The sequence below is a fragment of the Lygodium microphyllum genome, chromosome 13 (genome assembly GCF_053477565.2).
Source record: "Lygodium microphyllum isolate KBCC chromosome 13, Lygodium_microphyllum_v1.1.10, whole genome shotgun sequence".
In the NCBI taxonomy this organism is placed as follows: Eukaryota; Viridiplantae; Streptophyta; class Polypodiopsida; order Schizaeales; family Lygodiaceae; genus Lygodium; species Lygodium microphyllum.
Window position 1 is genome coordinate 100916498 of NC_141147.1, and position 19520 is coordinate 100936017.

Consider the following 19520-nt stretch of genomic DNA (forward strand, 5'->3'; position numbering starts at 1 on the left):
TATTAATTAAAATTGATAGTTGAAGATGAGTTTCCTAAGAGATCTTGTGATGATGCCATTTTAGTTTTGCAAAGCATATGAATGATGCTGTTTTAATTTTTTGTATTTGTCTTTTTAAGAAGAGATTGATTTTTATGGAATATCCAAAGTTATTTTTGGATTTACATTATGAAAAATGAATGTTTTTCATATTGATAGGCTGATTGCCTTCGTTGTATATTTGCGTGGTGGAGGCTAGGACAAGCCCCATGTATGAGAGGTCTCTTTGCAAGAAGAACATTATGCTAGGAGGCACAAGTATGCTAGGGCTCTCTAGCCATATATCCCTTAGGTTTGTTGAGGATCAGCCTAACCCCTATGAGCCTAGGATGAGCTTATTATAAGGTTCTATTTACTTTTCTCTCTTTCTCTCCCTCTCTCATCCTCTCCCTCCCTCACCCTGACCCTCTCTTTCTCTCTTTCCCTATTAGGTTTAATGATTTTTCTCTCTTTTTCTCTCTCCTCTCTCTCTCATTTCTTTTTCTCTCTCCTTTCCCTCTCTCATTTTCCCCTCCCTCACCCTGACCCTCTCTTTCTCTCTTTCCCTATTAGGTTTAATGATTTTTCTCTCTTTTTCTATCTCCTCTCTCTCTCTCTCTCATTTCTTTTTCTCTCTCCTCTCCCTCTCTCATTTCGCTTTCTCTGTTTCTCTCCCTCTCTCATTTCTTTTTCTCTCTCCTCTTCCTCTCTCATTTCCTCTCCCTCTCTCACCCTCACCCTCTCTCTCTCTTTCTCTATTAAGTTTAATGATTTTTCTCTCTTTTTCTCTCTCCTCTCCCTCTCTCATTTCCTTTTCTCTCTTTCTCTCCCTCTCTCATTTCCTCTCCCTCCCTCACCCTCACCCTCTCTTTCTCTCTTTCTCTATTAGGTTTAATGATTTTTCTCTCTTTTTCTCTCTCCTCTCCCTCTCTCATTTTTTTCTCTTTCTCTATTAGGTTTAATGATTATTCTCTCTTTTTCTCTCTCCTCTCTCTCTCATTTTTTTCTCTCTCCTCTCCCCGTCTCATTTCCTTTTCTCTCTTTGTCTCCCTCTCTCATTTCCTCTCCCTCCCTCACCCTCACCCTCTCTTTCTCTCTTTGCCCATTAGATTTAATGATTTTTCTCTCTTTTTCTCTCTCATTTTTTTCTCTCTCATTTCCTCTCCCTCCCTCACCCACACCCTCTCTTTCTCTCTTTTCCTATTATGTTTAACATCTTTTCTCTCTTTTTCTCTCTCCTCTCATTCTCTCATTTTTTTCTCTCATCTCCCTCTCTCATTTCCTTTTGCTCTCTTCCTCTCCTTCTCTCATTTCTTCTCCCTTCCTCTCCCTCTCTCATTTCCCTATGATGTTTTCGTCTCCCCCCCTCTCCCTCTCTCATTTCCCTATTATGTTTAATGTCTTCCTCTCCCTCTCTCATTTTCTCTCCCTCCCTCTCCCTCCCCCTCTCTTTCTCTCTCCCTCCCTCTCCCTCTCCCTCCCTCTTCCTTTCCCATTTCCTCCCCCTCTCCGTCTCCCTCTCTTTCTCTCTCTCTCCCTCCCTCTCCCTCTCTCATTTCCTTCCCCTCCCTCTCCCTCTCTTTCCCTCTCTTTCTCTCTCTCTCCCTCCCTCTCCCTCTCTCATTTCCTCTCCCTTTCAATATACACAAATTATACAAAAAGGAGAGAGAGAGAGAGAATGCACTCTCCCTTCCTCTCGTTCTCTCATTTCATCCCCCTCCCTCTTCCTCCCTTTCTCTCCCTCTCTTCCATTTCCTCCCTCTCCCTCTCCCTCTCTTTCTCTCTCTCTCCCTCCCTCTCCCTCTCTCATTTCCTCCCTCTCCCTCTTCCTCTCTTTCTCTCTCTCTCCCTCCCTCCCCCTCCCTCTCCCATTTCCTCTCTCTCCCTCTCCCTCTCTTTCTCTCTCATTTCCTCTCCCTCTCTCAATATGCACAAATTATATTAAAAAAAGTAAAAGAGAGAGAGAATGCACTCTCCCTCCCTCTCCCTCTCTCATTTCCTCCCCCTCCCCCTCCCTCTCTTTCTCTTTCTCTCCCTCCCTCTCCCTCTCCCTCTCTTTCTCTCTCATTTCCTCTCCCTCTCTCAATATACACAAATTAAACCCTAAACAAGTAAAAGAGAGAGAGAATGGACTCACCATAAAGATTTGAAGGAGGGTTTGAAGGCTCCTCTTCTCAATGGCGGCTCCTCTTTGCGACGGCGGTTCCTCCTCTCCTTCACGAACGACGGCAGCAGAGACGGCGGTGAGAAGCCTTCTTCCTCTCCCTCTCTCACCCTCTATGCAAAACGGTCTCTGTCTCTCTCTCTCTCTCTCTCCCTCTCGAAAACTTTCACGAATACGCGAAATGAAATGCGATCGCCGCTATTTTGCGTCGGTATGGCCTACTTTCCTTGTAGTGCATGGTCAATCTCCTTACTTGAAGATGACTTTTTTCCTAGATACTATATAAGCAATCTCCCCAAGTCCCACTCTCAAATATGGGATTAAGATTTAGCCACTTGGTCAAATCTTTACTCCTTATTTGAAAGTGGAACTTGGGAGATTCCCAATTTCTCTAATACGGTGTTTATCTATGAATATCTTGTACAATGGAAGAACTTCCCACAAGACGATGCCAAATAAAGATCCAATAGTGCTAAGATGTGACAATTAGAGTTGCATTTCCATTGCTAAAACTCCAATTTTTCATATACACACCAGACACATTGAGATTCAGTATCACTATGTGTATGATTTGATTGAAGCTGATTAGACTACAAAAGAGGAGGAGAATATAAGTTCTTCGACTTTATCATCTAGTGAAGAAGTAGTTCACTATGAATCTATCCCAAGAGCTAGCCCTACCCTTAAGGAGGAGGAAGCATCATCTTTGGATGATGAGGAAAGAGTTCATCAACCTACAATCATGCCACCAGAAAAGCCATTGCCATGATGGGTAAAGCAACTCTATGATTGAAGTAATCCTATGCCTACCACGGTTGAGGAAAAGGCAGATGGACCAAGGAGGTATCTGAGAATAGAGGAGCAAAGAAAGGCTCCTACTCACATATCCAATATGGCCTTGATGGTTGAGGTTATGAGAGAAATAAAGGAGCCATCACACTTGGAAGAAACACTTGCCGATCTAGGATGAAGAGTAGCTATACAAGCTAAGTATGACAACATAATGAAGAATGATACATGTTGGGAGCCAGTTGATTAGCCCGAAAAGAGGAAGATTATTAGCACCAAGGAGGTCTAGAAGGTAAAGTACAAGGGTGATGGAAGCTTAGAAAAGTAAAAACCTAGATTTGTTGCACATGTATTTTCATAGGTTTAAGGACGAAGTGGCTAGTTTACCAAATGGATGCTAAATTAATATTCTTGAATGAAGGCCTCAAGGAGGAGGTACATATACTATTTGTTGCAGTGTGTAATTTCTACATGATATTAGAGCCTAGGGGACTTTGAGGAGTGAAGAGTATGTGAGAGACAAGGGCTTCAATAGTGAAGAGGAGAAATGTCATTTGCTATATCAGTAGTAGCAGTGTTAGCACATCAGGTGGTGGTATTATTGTATCAACAATTCAAGCATTGAGGTTTCGTCCATCAACCTTTAGTGAAGGTAAGTTAGATGGTATAAACTACACTTTTGTAGGAGTTTAAAAGTGTGCATATCCAGCTTGATTCTTACAAGCTTCTAGAGACGATACTGGGGACTAACCCAAAACCACAAGCCATCCCTGCCCATGAAATTTGGTTGTTATGATTTCTCCAAATGTAGATCTTCTACGAGTTTGGAAATGAATGAACATAGATGTATTGTGTACCTTAGTTGTTACATAGCTATTCTAACAGTGTTTTGATCTTGATTCAACAAGTACAACACCAATGCATCAGAGGCTTGGAACATTTTAAGGAGTTAGTATGAAACATAAAATCAAACAAGGATTCAAAACTTGGAGAATCAACTAGCAGTAGAGACTTTGCTGAAGAAGAGGTAGCTCGAATATTTATTACCCGGATTAAGAATCTGTGTAATCATATGGTTAGTGCTAGGATATCAGAGACTAGTGAAGAGCTATCTCCGAGGTGTCTTCAAATTTATCTACCAAAGGTTGATAGATTAGTTACTACCCTAAACACTTAGGTGAGACCAAGCTTTGACATTTGAGGAGTTTTGCAAATATGGTGTCTCTACCAATGGTGATAAGAAGAAGAAGGGTGGTACTAAAAAGTTTCAAGGAGAGTACTTCTACTAGAGAAAGGACATGCAATTGCAGATTTTTGTGTCAAGAAGAAAAATGGAAAGAATGGCACCATGAAGACTAAAGGGAAGGAGACAACCAATATGGTTGAAGGAGAGTTGGAGTTACTCATGGCGACCATTGAGGAAGTGTGTTACTTGATGTACTTCTACTAGAGAAAGGACATGCAATTGCAGATTTTTGTGTCAAGAAGAAAAATAGAAAGAATGGCACCATTAAGACTAAAGGTAAGGAGACAACCAATATGGTTGAAGGAGAGTTGGAGTTACTCATGGCGACCATTGAGGAACTGACCAACACAAAAGGGCTATATAGTTCTATGAAGCCTCTGCAAGAATCCATCACTGTGATAGTTGGAAATGATGTAAGATACCTTCATGAGGGCACAAGTACTATTTCCTTTGTTGTTGCAAATGGTGAACAAAAAAATCTTTCAAATGTGTTGTATGCTTCAAACATTAAGAGAAATCTACTATTAGTTGCCTCAATAATTGATCCTAGCCATGAGATGAGGTTCACTAAGACAAATACATAAATCGTGGACACTGTTGGCAAAGTTGTTGGAAAATGAGAAAGAAGAAACAACATGTATGAGCTAAGTGCTCTTACAACCACCACTGCTGTGGGCACATGTAAACTTAAACATGAAAGATTTGATCACATTGGTTTCACAATGTTAAAGAATGTACATAAGAAATGTATGGTTACTCACCTACTTGCAATAATTGAGATGAAGAGACCATGTGAAGCTTTTATGATGGGTAAGTAGTAAAGAAAGGCATTTTCATAAGAAAGCAAGAATAGAGCAAAGGCTCCTCTAGAGTTGGTGCATACTAACTTGTGCGGTAAGTGCCTACACAAGCCTTAGGGGATCTTCTTATTTTATGTTGATTGTACGACGAGTATAGTAGGAAGATGTGAGTATACTTCCTTTGTGATAAGGCTCAAGATTTTGGTAAGTTTAAAGAATGGCTAAAACTTATTGAGAATGATACAGGGAAAAGTATAAAGAAGTTAAGAACATATAATAGTGGTGAATTCAACTTAAAAGAGTTTTGAAGACTTTTACAAGAGCACAGGGACTAAGCGTCAATTGACGATGCTTCATAAACCTTAGCAAAATCGCATTGTTGAATGCCAAAACCACACCATGGTGGTAATGGCAAGGTGCATGCTTAAGGGAAAGGGAACTGGTTTTGGGCAGAAGCTGTTAATACTACGATCTGCATTTTTAATCAGAGTTACACAAAGGCTCTTAAGGGAAAAACTCCTCACGAAGCCTATTTTGGTAAGAAACCATCTGTCTCACATTTTAAATTATTGAATGTGAATATTATGCACATGTTCCAAAGGATAAGAGAAACAAGTTAAAACTAAAAAGTATAAAATGTATCTTCTTGGGTTATAGTGTTGAGCAAAAGGCTTACAAATTGTATGACTAAGGGGCAAAGAAAATCATAGTGAGTAGTGATGTGCTATTCAAGGAGTAGCCACATTCAGTGGAGGAGGATAATATAAGTTCTTCCACTTTATCATCCATCAAAATAGTCCAAGATAAACCTATCCAAGGAGCAACCCCTATCCTTAAGGAGAAGGAAGCATCATCTTCAAATGATGAGGACAAAGTTTACCAACCTACAATCACACCACCAGAAAATCCATTGCTATAATTGGTGAAGCAATTCTATGATCACAGTAATTGTATGCCTACCATAGTTGAGGTGAAGGCAGATGGACCAATGATGAGGTCTCTAAGAATAGAGGAGCAAAGAAAGGCTTATGCTCACATAGTTAATATGGCCTTGATGGTTGACTGAGATTATGAGAGAAGTAAAGGAGCCATCAAACATGGAAGAAGCACTTGCCAATCCATCATGGAGAGCAGCTATGCAAGTTGAGTATGACAACATAATGAAGAATGAGACTTGGAAGCTAATGGGTTGGCTTGAAAATAGGAAGATTATTAGAACCAAGTGGGTCTTGAAGGTATATTATTAAACTGATAGTAGTTTAGAAAAGTACAAAGTGATATTAGTTGCATAGAGATTTTCACAAGTTGAAGGATTTCATGTTCAAGAATCACTTGCTCGAAGTGCTAGAATGACCACTATTCGCATAATACTCATAGTGGCCACTCATGAAAACTAGGCTAAATTACCAGATAGATGTTAAATCAGCGTTCTTGATTGGAGACCTCAAGGAGGAGGTATATGGGGCTTACCACCAGGACTTGAGGCTCCCTATTCTAAGAACAAACTTTGTAAGATAAAAAAGGCATTGTATGGACTAAAACAAGCCCCTAGAGCATGGTATCATCAGATAAATAACTTCTTTTTCGGCTTAAATTTCAAAAGATGCGCCTTAGATGCTACCTTGTATGTTTACAAGGATGGTGAAAAGTCTATAATGATTGTCCTATATATGTAAGACCTTATTATTATAGGTGACTATGAAGATATGATCCATCAGACTCGAAAGGCTTTGAGCGTTGAGTTTGAAATGATGGACTTAGGCTTGTTACAGTATTGTTTGCGTATTGAAGCATATCTAGCAAAATCTTTATCTCTCAAAAGAAGTATGTATGGGAGATCTTAAAAGCATTTGGCATAACCGAGTGTAAGGAGATAGCTACACCTATGGAGGTCAATGTGAAGTTATCCATTGAGGATACATTGGCACTACTAGACATTGGGAGATACAGGAGTTTGCTTGGCAACCTCATCTACTTATGTAGCATCAATCTAGATATCAATTTTAATGTTTTGAGCAGGTTCTCAAACAAACTTCGAGAAAGTTATTGGGAAGTTAGGATGCGGGTGCTTAGAAATTTGAAGGGAACTCTTGACTATGGTATCACATACCGTTGCAAAAGTGCTCTTAAGGTGAATTGTGAATGAGATTGGGAAGGTGGCTATGATTTGAGGAAATAAATTTCTAGATATTGTTTTGCTTTAGGTCCTTGAATCTTCTCTTGGATTAGTAAGAAGTAACCAACTGTGGCATTATCTTCTGTCAAAGTAGAGTACAAGAGGGGGCTTGTTTTATTGCATGTGAAATAGTATGGTTAAGGAGGATCCTATGGCATATGTGAGTATAGGATGAAGATCCAATAATGCTAAGATGTGATAACCACAAATGCATTGTCATTGCCAAACAAAGCTACGAATACCAAGCACTCGTCGTATATCCCCAAGTGCTATATTTGACTATTATTTTTAATATTAAAATAATATTCAAACATCATGTCATGGACTTGTAAAGAAAAATTACATCTTTAAGAGTAGGACTTTTTCATATAACTTCATGCATAGAAAAATTTTAACAAAAGAGAAATTCTTAATCGCAAATTCCAAAGATTAAATTGGATTATACAATATGTAGTAGGAATAGGATGTAGGGAAGTTACTGCACTACCCGAAAGAATTTATGATTTTATTGCATCAAATAGGTTTTACTAAGAACTAGATTCAAGGACAATTATTTTTGTAATAATAAAATTTTTAAGGAGTTAAAATTTTGAATCCATTTTGTATTAAATTGATGGAACCTCATGTTACAACTATATATATCATCTCTCACTTGACTTGGGTCTCACCTATATATACTAACTCTACATCAATATGAATCATTCTTTGGGAGCATGTCTTGTGTATCTCTCTCGTACTCTCTCTCTCTCTCAACATGGTATCAGAGCTATGGATGTGTAGCAACAACAAGGAAGATAAGTTGTTTTATTGTTTATACTTGATTGAATTCTTTGCACAAGTGATGATTTGATACATGAACTTGTTCAAATTAGAAGTATTAGTTAATTTTGTCTTTAAAAACAAAACCAGATCCAGATGTGTAGCTCTCGTCGTGCTCTCGAATCTTGTCAAAACCGCTTGTCAATCGGAGTTCTGGATCAAAAGTTATGACAGTTCAGGATTCAAGACAGCAATTCTGCTCGAATCTGCGATTCTTTATTTAAAACTGTATTTCTAATTACAGTTCGTTAATCCCCAATTATAGTTTATTAATCGCTCGTCTTCGTTAATGATGTTGATTACGACAAGCAAACATCTTGCTATTTTTAGCGATGTTTTATTATCGTTCACGTTCTTTGCTCGACCGAAATAACACTTTTCTTATATGCGTCATCTCGTCTTGCACGTTACGCCTCTCTATTTCGGGCTTTCTTTTTAGTCACTCAATACTTTTCGCCGTTCTTACGTGCATATCCCTATTTTGATTGTCATGCGTCTCAACTACGCTCGTCTTGATCATGGTTTGCAGATTCTGCGATCTCATCTTATTTGTTTTCTCTCGACATACAGGCATGGCCAATTGCGTAATTGTTAATGGATATCCGTCTGGCCAACGTTCGGTTCCCTTCTTCCAAGGACAAGGCTTTCCTGGGTGGAAAGCAAAGATGATGCTAATTCTTGAAGGTGACGAATTATTTGATATTGTTTTGGGGGACCTGTCTTGCCCAGTTCAACCTATTGATGTGATGAATAACAATTCTGTGATTACTGATGGTCCATTATTTGAACAATGGAAAATTGATCATACCGATTGGATTCGTCGTGACAAAGCGGCTCGTCGTTATATATTGTCTGCACTTCCTGACTCACTTATGTTGGATGTCTTTCATCTGGAAACCTCTCATGCTATTTGGGAGTATCTTATCTCAACGTTTGAGAAGAAATCGGTCACCGAAATTTTATATCTCCACACTTGTTTGAAGAATCTTCAATATAAGGTTGGTACTTCTATGCACTCTCATATCGAGGCTTTTAAAGACATTATCAATCAGCTCGGTGCTGCCGGCGCTCCTGTTGCTAAAAATCAGATTGTTACTCAACTTCTTCATACCATCAAAGATCCTTTATATGACAATATCATCACTATTTTGTCTAACAAGGATGATATCCACTTTGATAAAGCATGTATATCTCTTATTGAATATTCTCAATGTCATGAGCATCATTTGGAAAAATCTGATGCTGTTTTGGTCACTCGCGAACAAAGGGATTTTGATGCTGCTTTTGTTGCTCGCAAGCGTCCTGCTTCACGTTTTCAGTAGGGTGGACGCTCTAATCCAGGTAGTAAATCTTCTCGTCTTGCTTATCCTAACAAACATTGTTCTTACTGTGATAAGAAAGGTCATGTGGCTTCTGATTGCTGGGCACGTCAATATGATGAGGAGCATGGAGTTACTACAAAGCAACCTCGCTCGTTCAAAAGTTTTTCTCCTTGTGATTATTGTGCACATACAGATCATCCATCTCGTCGTTGTTATAAACGAAGATATGATGAAGAACGTTCTCGAGCTTATATTGTTCAACAAACTTCAACTGATGATGATCATACTCATCAGGAGCTCAATTTCGTCCATTATGATATCTCTCCAGAAAAGGTACTTCATGTTCATGATGGTTCTCTATTCATCGTTGATTCAGGTGCCACTGGAAACATGACATATCAATCGCAGTGGCTTCACAATTATCATTCTCTTCCTGTCAAGAAGTTTGTTTACCTTGCGGATGATACGACTTGTCAAGTCAAAGGAGTGGGTGATTTATATCTGGGGACTGTTTCATCCACTAGAATATTAAGAGGAGTTCTTCATGTTCCAGATTTGCAAAGAAATCTTCTTTCTGTTGCTCGTCTAGTTGATCTTGGTTTGTTTGTTGGCTTTGATCATAATCAATGTCGTATAGAGAAAGACGGGCATACTATAGCAGTGGCTCCTCGACATGGTAATCTATTTGAGCTATCATTGAACGATACAGTTGCAAATGTTGTTACTGCCCCCTGGAGATGCAGATTGCAAATTATGGCATCAACGATTTGCACACTCCGATTTTGCCAAAATTCTTGATCTTCATCGTCATGGTCTTGTGCAAGGTATGGATCTTAAATCTCATCCACGTATGGGAATATGTGAGTATTGTCTCACTGGTTGAGGCATGTATCATTGTATTCAAGAAAACTTTATAGTAAATTATTTTTGTATCGTAGGTATGTGTAGGGGCTCGGGTTTTTCCCTTGTTCTCCCCAAGGGTTTTTTCACTCGCAGCCAGAGACCTTTGTTTGAGTGGGGATGTTACAACTATATATATCATCTCTCACTTGACTTGGGTCTCACCTATATATACTAACTCTACATCAATATGAATCATTCTGTGGGAGCATGTCTTGTGTATCTCTCTCGTACTCTCTCTCTCTCTCAACACCTCATATCAATAAATACGAACACAGTTCTTTGACAAATCTTGAGATGAAATTATTAGAATCCTTTTCATAATAAAATATCCAAGGGTTTTGAATCTAGTGAATTATCACGAGATAAGAACCTACAGAATTCCGTTAAGAAAAAAGAATTTTTTTAATCACGAGAGCTACTTAAAGAAGTTTTGGAAGGACTGATGGGTTGTCCGAACTCTCAAATATGGAAGTTTTCGAAAAATAAACTCTTGTTAAATTTTATCTTGGGCCGATCCCAAGGGGAAGAGTAATCCGAGAGGATTATTGGAAGATATTTCCACTTACACTAAGTCTAGCCTTAATATTGAAAAGGGTTTGTCTTGCAAGTAAATTCGTTAAAAATTGTTGTGTATAATACATTTGAAGTAACTTGTTTGTCGTTGTAAGTTAGTTTTTGTTTTTTCTTAAATTATCAATATAACATATGGGTAATTGGGTACAGATTCTCGTAACTGAGGTAGTACTTCGATGAGCACAGACCCAACTGAGGTAGCGTTCCCTGATGGTGCTAGGCCTCCCTAAAGTGAGCGTAAATAAAATCTACTCCAAGGGATTTTATTTTCACGTTAGTATATGGATAGATCATGACACGAAAGGTCCTATTGTAGGAAATTCTAATTGGTAGGAGGAGACGAGAATACCAAGGGGCTCTAGTCACAAATTCCTTAGAGTCTTACGAATTGTCAATTCCACTTCAAACCCAGATAGTATTCTCGAAGTCTCGATACTAGTCTAGGGAGTGAACTTGGTGAGAATAATACATTCAGGATGATATTATGTCCAGTCAAGAGTTTCGTAGCAAGACAACTTAATTATTTTACAACAGGAAACATTGTAAAAAGACATTTTTCTTAAAGGAACTATAATTGATAAAGAATTTCTTTACATTGTTTTTGTGTCGTGAAATAGAGATGTGTGACGAACTAGTGCTAGAAGATAATCAAAGAAGCTATCTTTATATGTCAAACCTAAAGTGGTAGGTAATTAGGGAATTCAAAATACTCTATTGAGAGAAGTGGATGGATGGACCCTTGACAAGGTCCAGACCTATAGCCCGGTTGTCTCAGTTAGCCCAAGAGCTTTTCTCATAAAAATTACATTAGCAAATAAGCAAACAAATGGCCATTACATGTTAGAAAAAACCCAACTTGTATTTTTTTAGGGAGTTGGAATGGGAATTTGCCTTACAAGTAGAAGGGTTGATGTGCTACACTCTCCTTCATCTCCCATTCTCTTTAAACCAAGTGCAATGTAAGTTTGCCTCAATTCGAGTAATCTTGTGAGAAGTGAGAACTCGAATTACTGACGCTAGCTGACTAATAGGTGACTTAACCGATATTAAAAACCCAAAAAAGAAAACGTGGCAATAAGGAAGCAGCTCGAGCGAGCATGGTATAAAGATCTACAAATAAAATAGGCCAAATTGAAAGATCTCGGGAGATCTTCTCCTTTGTAGACTTTGCTTAGTAGAAAATTTGTTTGCAAATGTGTATGATGTGATAATGATGACCATGATACAGGAACTATGAAGCCTATAGAGATGTTATGAAGAAAATCTAAATTTTTGGAAGGATAGAAATATCTGTGCCAGTGAGACAAGTTTATTTATTGTAACATTTAACTTTGGAAAGGGAGGAACGAAGAAGATTTCAGAGAATTCTTTTGCATGGACTACATATGTCACTATAGATGTTGCAGCCTATGGACTGCAGATTGAGAAGAAGCGTAAAGATAAAAAGCTAGAGAATTGAACCTATGCCTTGCAGACTGTAAAAACGCGCAAGCTATTTTGGATAGATTCAACCAAAATAATATGGATTATTAGAGCTCAATCTGGAAGGGAATCTCCCATAGATACCTATTAAGTTTATGCCTTTCCTAAAGTAAGATTCCAATGCTTGCTACATCAAATTTTTTATTAAATAGTATTTTTTATCACACAAATCCATTCAAAGAATAAGACTTTAATTTTAACGATCACATCAAGTTTTTGAATTAGGTTACACCCATTAACCTTCGAACTATATATATTTAAAAGATAAAATGATAATACTTGTTGTTATAAGAAAAAATTAAATAATCAAATTTCTTGGATTTGTAATGCCATAAACATATGTCAACTGTAGATCTTGATTGCAAACGTAATGACACTAATAGATCTATAGCTAGTAGACTCTTCTATTGCTCAAGACTTGACTATGATCTTAGAATCCTATTACTTATTTTTTGCATATCAAAATCTAGAATCTTGACTATTTAATAATCATACAAGATCAATAAAATATAAACTCTTTATTATTACCTCAATGATGCATGGCTAATAGGATCTAAAACACATATTCTCAAATTGCAATATGCATACATCAATTTCTCTCAACTCTACTTTGATCAACCCAATTGTGTCACATATCTTCATCATTCTAGCACCAAAAAGTTAATCTAGAGTCCTTATTAAGATTTTTAGATAGTAACATGAAGAAATCTCTAGTTTCTTTTTCGTGGACAAATAATTTCAAGTGTTTCTCAAGGATTATAAGTCCTTGAGAATCAAAATCTTTAGTAGAACAAGTTTGAAAATTTTTCTTATAACAAACAAAAAAGAAATGATTTGCATTCAAGATCTTATACTTGAAACTCAATATTTTTGTGTGAATAAAAATGAAATTGATTAATGATCCATGATCAAATTTCTCTTTATCTTTGTTAGATAATAGTCCTCTCATGCATGAACTAGTTCTACAACATATTCTATTTATTTATACAAGATCAGGCTTTAATTCACACAAAAATAATCCACCATTTTAGAGTTTCACCAAGCACTAGATAATCCTATCTCCAATGGAAGTGCATGGACTCTCATTCAAGTATACAAATAATCTTACCATTTCACCTGCAAATCATTGTTTCCATATAATAAAGTGATGCCTCATCATGAGGTTCACTCTAGAATATGTAAGTATATCATGTGGGCCTATGGGCTCAATGAAGTGTATTTCTTATATCCCTTGTGAGGACCTTCTATTTAAGAAAGGCTATAAGTTGTATCTTATTTCATTGCACACATGTATCCATTTAACAACAAAACCATCATCTTGCCATATCACTAAGAACTTTTGGGCCTAATCGAATAGCATTCACATAGTTAGTAGGACTATGATTTGAAAGCCCTGGCAATATGAGACCAATCAACCTTGTTATAGTCGAAAAAGTTGTTTCATGGAATCCATCGCCGTAAAACACCCTCAATAGTATAATGCCTTTCCAAAATTCCCAAATTGCATTGAGCCACATTACGACCACAAAGAATGGAGAGAAGTAGTTCTTATTTGGTTCTGACTGCATTGCCTACAATATCATCAATAGCGAACAAGTCAAAGGATGATGTGAAAAGTCTTCTTAAATGGTTATGAAGTACACAAATGTATTAATTTTAAGTATGCATTCAAAACTATGCGACATTATCATGTAATAAGAGTGACGTAATTTGTATGAAGAAATAAGAGCACTTCTAAGTATTTTTATATAAATTATCTGAAATAAAGCAACTCCTATTTTTATATAAATTAGCTAAAATAAAGCAACTCTTAACGATGGCTTGCAAAATCAACTTCTTTTACAAAATAGTATTTTTTGTCACCTAGTCATTCATAAGATAAATATACTTATATACTGATGAAAATATCCAAGTAGAACAAATTTAACATATAGCATTGTTCTTAGTAGAGTATTATTTTGTTATGTGTTATGTGGCACTTAGTATAGATGAACATTGTGTCCATCACCCCCTAAGATCATCTTAAAGCTCCACTGTTGATGCACCTACCATGATGACAAACAATTGACCAATACTTTGGCCTAGCAAAACATGAAGTGAGAAATTCAGAAAAAACTAGTTCTACTACCCCAAACCTCGCCTTCAAGGTTGAAAGCATGGTGGCACAAATCTTCTACCTTTTGTAGTACTAGAAATAAAAAATGGGATCCTAGTAAAATTTTAATAATTACACTCAAATGTTCTTAGAGATTTGTATCTTTCAATTGTTATCTTCGAGATCTACAGATCAATACATAACATGGTAGGTAATTTTTGGTTTGACCTATGAACACCAAGGCACACATACATAATTTAATGTCACAAGAATGCTAATCCTTTTCACAAAAGTGCCCAATGTGACATGTTTATTTCAACTTGGAGCATTAAAGAATAAGATACCTACTTTTACATTCCAAAAGAGCCATTTTAGTTTACAATCCATATTGGATGAATTTAAGTTTGGTTTCAAAAGTAAGAGTTAGTCTAGATTACCATGTGCATTTCCTACCATATCTTCTTATACATTAGGTACGAGCCCACATCTAGCTACTACTAGGAATTATCCCATGTCAATAAGTGATTTTTTCCAAATCATGCCTTTTCAAATCCAAAGAATCAAGTAATAACTTGACTCCCCATTCCATAGCCCTAACACTTGAGATTCAAGATTAGTAGCATTGTCAATAGGATGTTATGAGGGTCTTCAACTAATTGAATGCACCATAAACATCAATCTAGAAGCAACAATCAATGCTAAAAGTCCTAATAATATTTGAAAATGGTTCTCTTTCTTGAAAATTTGACGACAATTTGTAACTAGTTCATTGTTTGCTTGGTGTCCCTAAATGATTCTATTCAAGCACAAAAGTCCACTGGTGTTTTCTAAATAGTTTATTGTTTGTTTAGTCCATAATAAGTGATTCTATCATTTCTAAGAGTGCACCCACATGTAGACCTGCCAAACATTTCAAATATCAATAAGGCTGGGTTCACACTGAGCAACAGAAGGAAAAATGAAAGGAATGGCATCCAAATGTGTGTACAAATCTTCTACTGGACTCACACCCTCGAAAGAAAATTTCGGTTGGTGGAAGATGTTCAACTTTACATGTGGTAAAATCTAATTCAACAAAAAGTGTTCACAAACTTTTGTGATTGATTGATTTTAAAGAATGAAACGCGTATTTCCATGCACTTCCACTGCGAGTAGGAACACCCATGGTAGATCTACATCTAGGTTGATAAAACTTCCATTGATGTAATGTGAACCCGGCACAAGTCAAGGTTTCATTGTGTGGCATGCCCTTTTTCTCTCCGACTTACTGAAATTATAGTCACCTTTACTTTCAAATACAAGTAGTGAATAAATGTGTGACACGACTCTAAGCATAAAATCCCAAAGATGGCAAAACCTAAGGAAATTTCACACAGAAGTGATGATCAAGGTGAGTCTCAAATTTAAGCAAAATGAAAAGAAGATGGAGGAGATACCCGTTCTCGGTAGAAGCTGTCAAAGTAGTAGCAACAGTGCCCGCAATGCTTAAACCCAAATATTGTATTGTCAAAGGGAATCCTAGGCACAATATCATTGCAGTACACTATCCTGTAGTAGTCAACACTCCAGGCTGCCATGCTTTTGTTCATGAAGTTGGCAAAGGACTGGTCACCCACCCGCGGCTGCCCAAAAGTGTGAATAGCAGAAAGCCTGTGCAGCATGCCATTCTCCTCCTTTTGCTTGTTTTCCTTGAACATCAAGAGACCTGCAAACACCACTGCCAGTGCCCCTCCTAAACTGTGCCCTGTAATCACAAGCTTTGCTTTTGGATGCTGCTGCAGCAAATATCCCAGGTCTTCGCTGATCATATCAAACGCTATATTGGAGCAGTCGTGAAACGTCGGTGTCGTGGCGGCAGATACATCTTGCCTGCTGCCATTGACAAAGGACATTGTGGGTGTTTCAGCATGCAGTAGACTATCATCGAAGTCAAGGCCTGTCAATCGTGCTTGAATGCCTAGGAGCTTCTGATTCACCCATGTGTGGCTCTTCATGCAGTTTTCTGCGAATTTTACCAATGACGGTTCCTTCTTCCTGTTCACAAGCCCAAGTGCCTCCAGGAAGCCCATGTGAATCCTACCCAACTCTGGAGCAACCTCGTACCAAGAAAAATCAAAGTCTGTGCTCCAGTCATCCGTATTGAATGGCTCGGTGCCTCGAAACGCCAAAACCACGAACTCTGCATCCTCAGGCTTGTCTGAGAATGTGAAGGCTTGTGTTGTATTACGTTGTGCATAGTCTGGAAATTCAGCAGGCTCAGAAAAATCAGCGAAGTTTATGACCAACATAGTACATCCAAAGTTGTGATACATTAACTCCATAAACATATTACTATGACAGTCAATGTGATATATAAGACTGCATGCCACTAACACATAATCTGCATATACATATTACTATGTCAACTGTGATACATGGAAAGTTCTGCACAACAATGTTACAATTCATAAACCTGTTACTGCAGTTCCAGTTAGTAAACAAGAATTGGCTTGAATTATAAGATTCTTGGGATGAGATGTTATACCGTTCCAGCAGCTGTAAAATTTTTGGAAACACATCTGCATGCACACAAAATTTGATCCTGATCAGACTCGCATATGAATACACCAAACTTACTCATCACAACAATATGGGACTTCATACACACACAACTTAAAGTTTCAGATGGCTACACTGTACACTTTTATCTGATTGACGTTCAAATGCCTGAGAGTGATTTTGTATGTTGCATCATATGATGCTAAGATTGCTTACATTCCATCGATTAGTCAAAACATCTTTCTGTACAGCTTCTGACTCGTATGCCAACTTAGATGCCATGATACACAGGTCAATGAACATCTTTGAATTGAATTCCTTGAACTTTGCTGTCGCATCTATGAGATCCACCCTTGGATCCAACCAACCAATGGCGGAGTAGTATGATGGTGAGTCTTTCGGAGGAAACCATATGATATCTTCCAAAACAACAGGGAGCGACAGTCAGATAACAGTGTTGATTTGTCAGATTAGTAATTAATATTAGAGAGCATTTCTGCCAGTTTAGCAGTTGATATTGATATGGAATCCAATCAGGTAATCTATACATCAAACACATAATGACACCATAACTTAGACAAAACAAAGAGACTGCAACAATGAACACAGATTGCTTATAAAAGACCAACATTTGTGATTCATCTGAGAGAAGATATAGCTATTAGATAATACAGCCTCTAGCTTGCCATGCACTTTGAATAGCTTAGCGCTATCGGTGTGTGTTTATTATCATGAGACATTGAAATTATAAAACCCTTAATTGAAAGGAATAGAAGTAATCTCAAACAAATGGATAAACTCTGGAGCAACAGACATGCCTGGCAATTTTAATGGATACTAGTGGTTCTTTGGGGCAACTCAAAAGCAAACGAACTAGCTAGATATCCTGCGTGGTAGTTAGCAAAGCAAACCTCAGGAAGCTGGTCATGATATTTGAGAGTAGTTTGGGGTATCTCAAATGCAAAGAACTAACCAGATATCAAGGAGAATGCCTGATACAAGTTAGCAAAGCAAGGCTAATTATAAACACAGATTTAGTTACTCAAATGAAAGAGCAGTATGCAAACTGCAGAAAGAACTGCTTGAAGGCCAGGGATGAAGGGGGTAGCAAATATAAACACAGACACAGTCATGGAAAGGAGAAGCCTTATCTCTAATTTGTAGATTAATCATCCACGAACACTGTTGATCCTACCTTGTGGTATAACACACGTACCTTGGCCAAATACGAAGCTGAAAAGGATGCCGAGGAAGCCACCATTGATAAAGTAGAAGTTGAGAAACCATTCGATGGCGGCACCAAGCAGGCGCAAAGGGAACCGAAGAGAGTGGAGGAGCTGAAGTAAGATGAAGGAGAGCCTGCATTGCCACATACCTGCAAGCTTGCGAGTCAGCCTTGCAGAATACGAGTACAACAGCCCATTGGGCACGCCTTCATGAATAGGAGACAGGGCCTTCCATGCCTTGCTCCATGGCCCCAACTCAGTAATGAGCATAAAGGGCCGACGAGCCGCACCATCACCACACGTATTGTGGCCCTCATGCTGCTCCGGGGCATCACTGTCCCGATCATAATGTCCAAATCCATGTTCCTCCATTGCCTCCAGTACTGATATCAAGTAGCTAGTTTGGATAGTTTAATCCAAGCTTATAATCCCCACCTGACAGCTTAGAGCAACCGTGTGATTTTGAGTTGATGATTGATCTCTTCAAAGATTTCTGAGAGCTGATAAACAAATTCTTTCTTGCAACGTCCGATCAATCAAGCAATCTGGCTTTGCAGAATCATTGGCTTATCCCTGTCGTTAATCATACTATCTAGCAGGATTACGCCAAGTTTGCTTTGATCCTTGTTCATCTAGTAATATGGGCAATCCGGAACCTGTTCTTAAGTATATGGGTTTTCTGAGCCTGCAGCAGAATTTGACCCAGTAGGTACAAAAGTACCATGGAAGGAAAGGCCGCCGTGTTCTAATTAGAAGCTGGAAAATGTCAAATTTTCCGTAGCCTGCCAACATCATCAATGGATGCGTCCTCATTTCCATTTGTGATTTGACGTCGTCGAATTCTGAGATTTGTGATGGATGATGACTATCGCCTTCCTTGCAAGCCACCGACCAGCAGATTGTGTGTGATTTTTATGTACTGATCCTGATCATCTTCCTTGCAAGCCACCGACCAGCAGAATGTGTGAGGTTTTTGTGTGATCCTGATATTCATCTTCCTTGCAAGCCACCCGACCAGCAGCAGCAATTCATTGCATAGGTATCTATGAAGTCTACTGGGCTTATGTTCACGTATTCGCATAATGATTATGAGCGTGGATCTATCTCGAATTTCGAGACACGCAACTAAGGTGAACCCCCACGTGAGACCGACCCGGTCAAGCAAAGGCAATCCTTAGGCGTGCCGACCTTACCAAGTCTCATAAGTTCAACCTTCTTGTGATTAAAGTTGAATGTTTTCTAGAAGCACACAACTCATACACATTGCCCCACCAATCTCTCACACTAACATACTACAGAACAAGGGTCCACGGCTACGCTTCAACATTCCTTGACAAGTAACTTTGATCGGTTTCTTACAAGCACATAC

General features: G+C 38.2%; 1 protein-coding gene across 1 annotated transcript in view; it reads right to left on the bottom strand.

The window, feature by feature from the left end:
- Positions 1-18523, bottom strand: part of LOC148026974 (triacylglycerol lipase OBL1-like) — a 30228-nt gene extending 11705 nt beyond the window's left edge. Inside the window, exons 1-5 of the mRNA XM_087690364.1 lie at positions 18142-18523; positions 17142-17344; positions 16912-16945; positions 15824-16626; positions 13615-13863 (exon numbers count right to left, since the gene is read on the bottom strand). Of these exons, the coding sequence (XP_087546490.1) occupies positions 13615-13863; positions 15824-16626; positions 16912-16945; positions 17142-17344; positions 18142-18523 (1671 nt within the window). The remainder of the gene's footprint in view (positions 1-13614; positions 13864-15823; positions 16627-16911; positions 16946-17141; positions 17345-18141) is intronic.
- Positions 18524-19520: the final 997 nt, after the last annotated feature.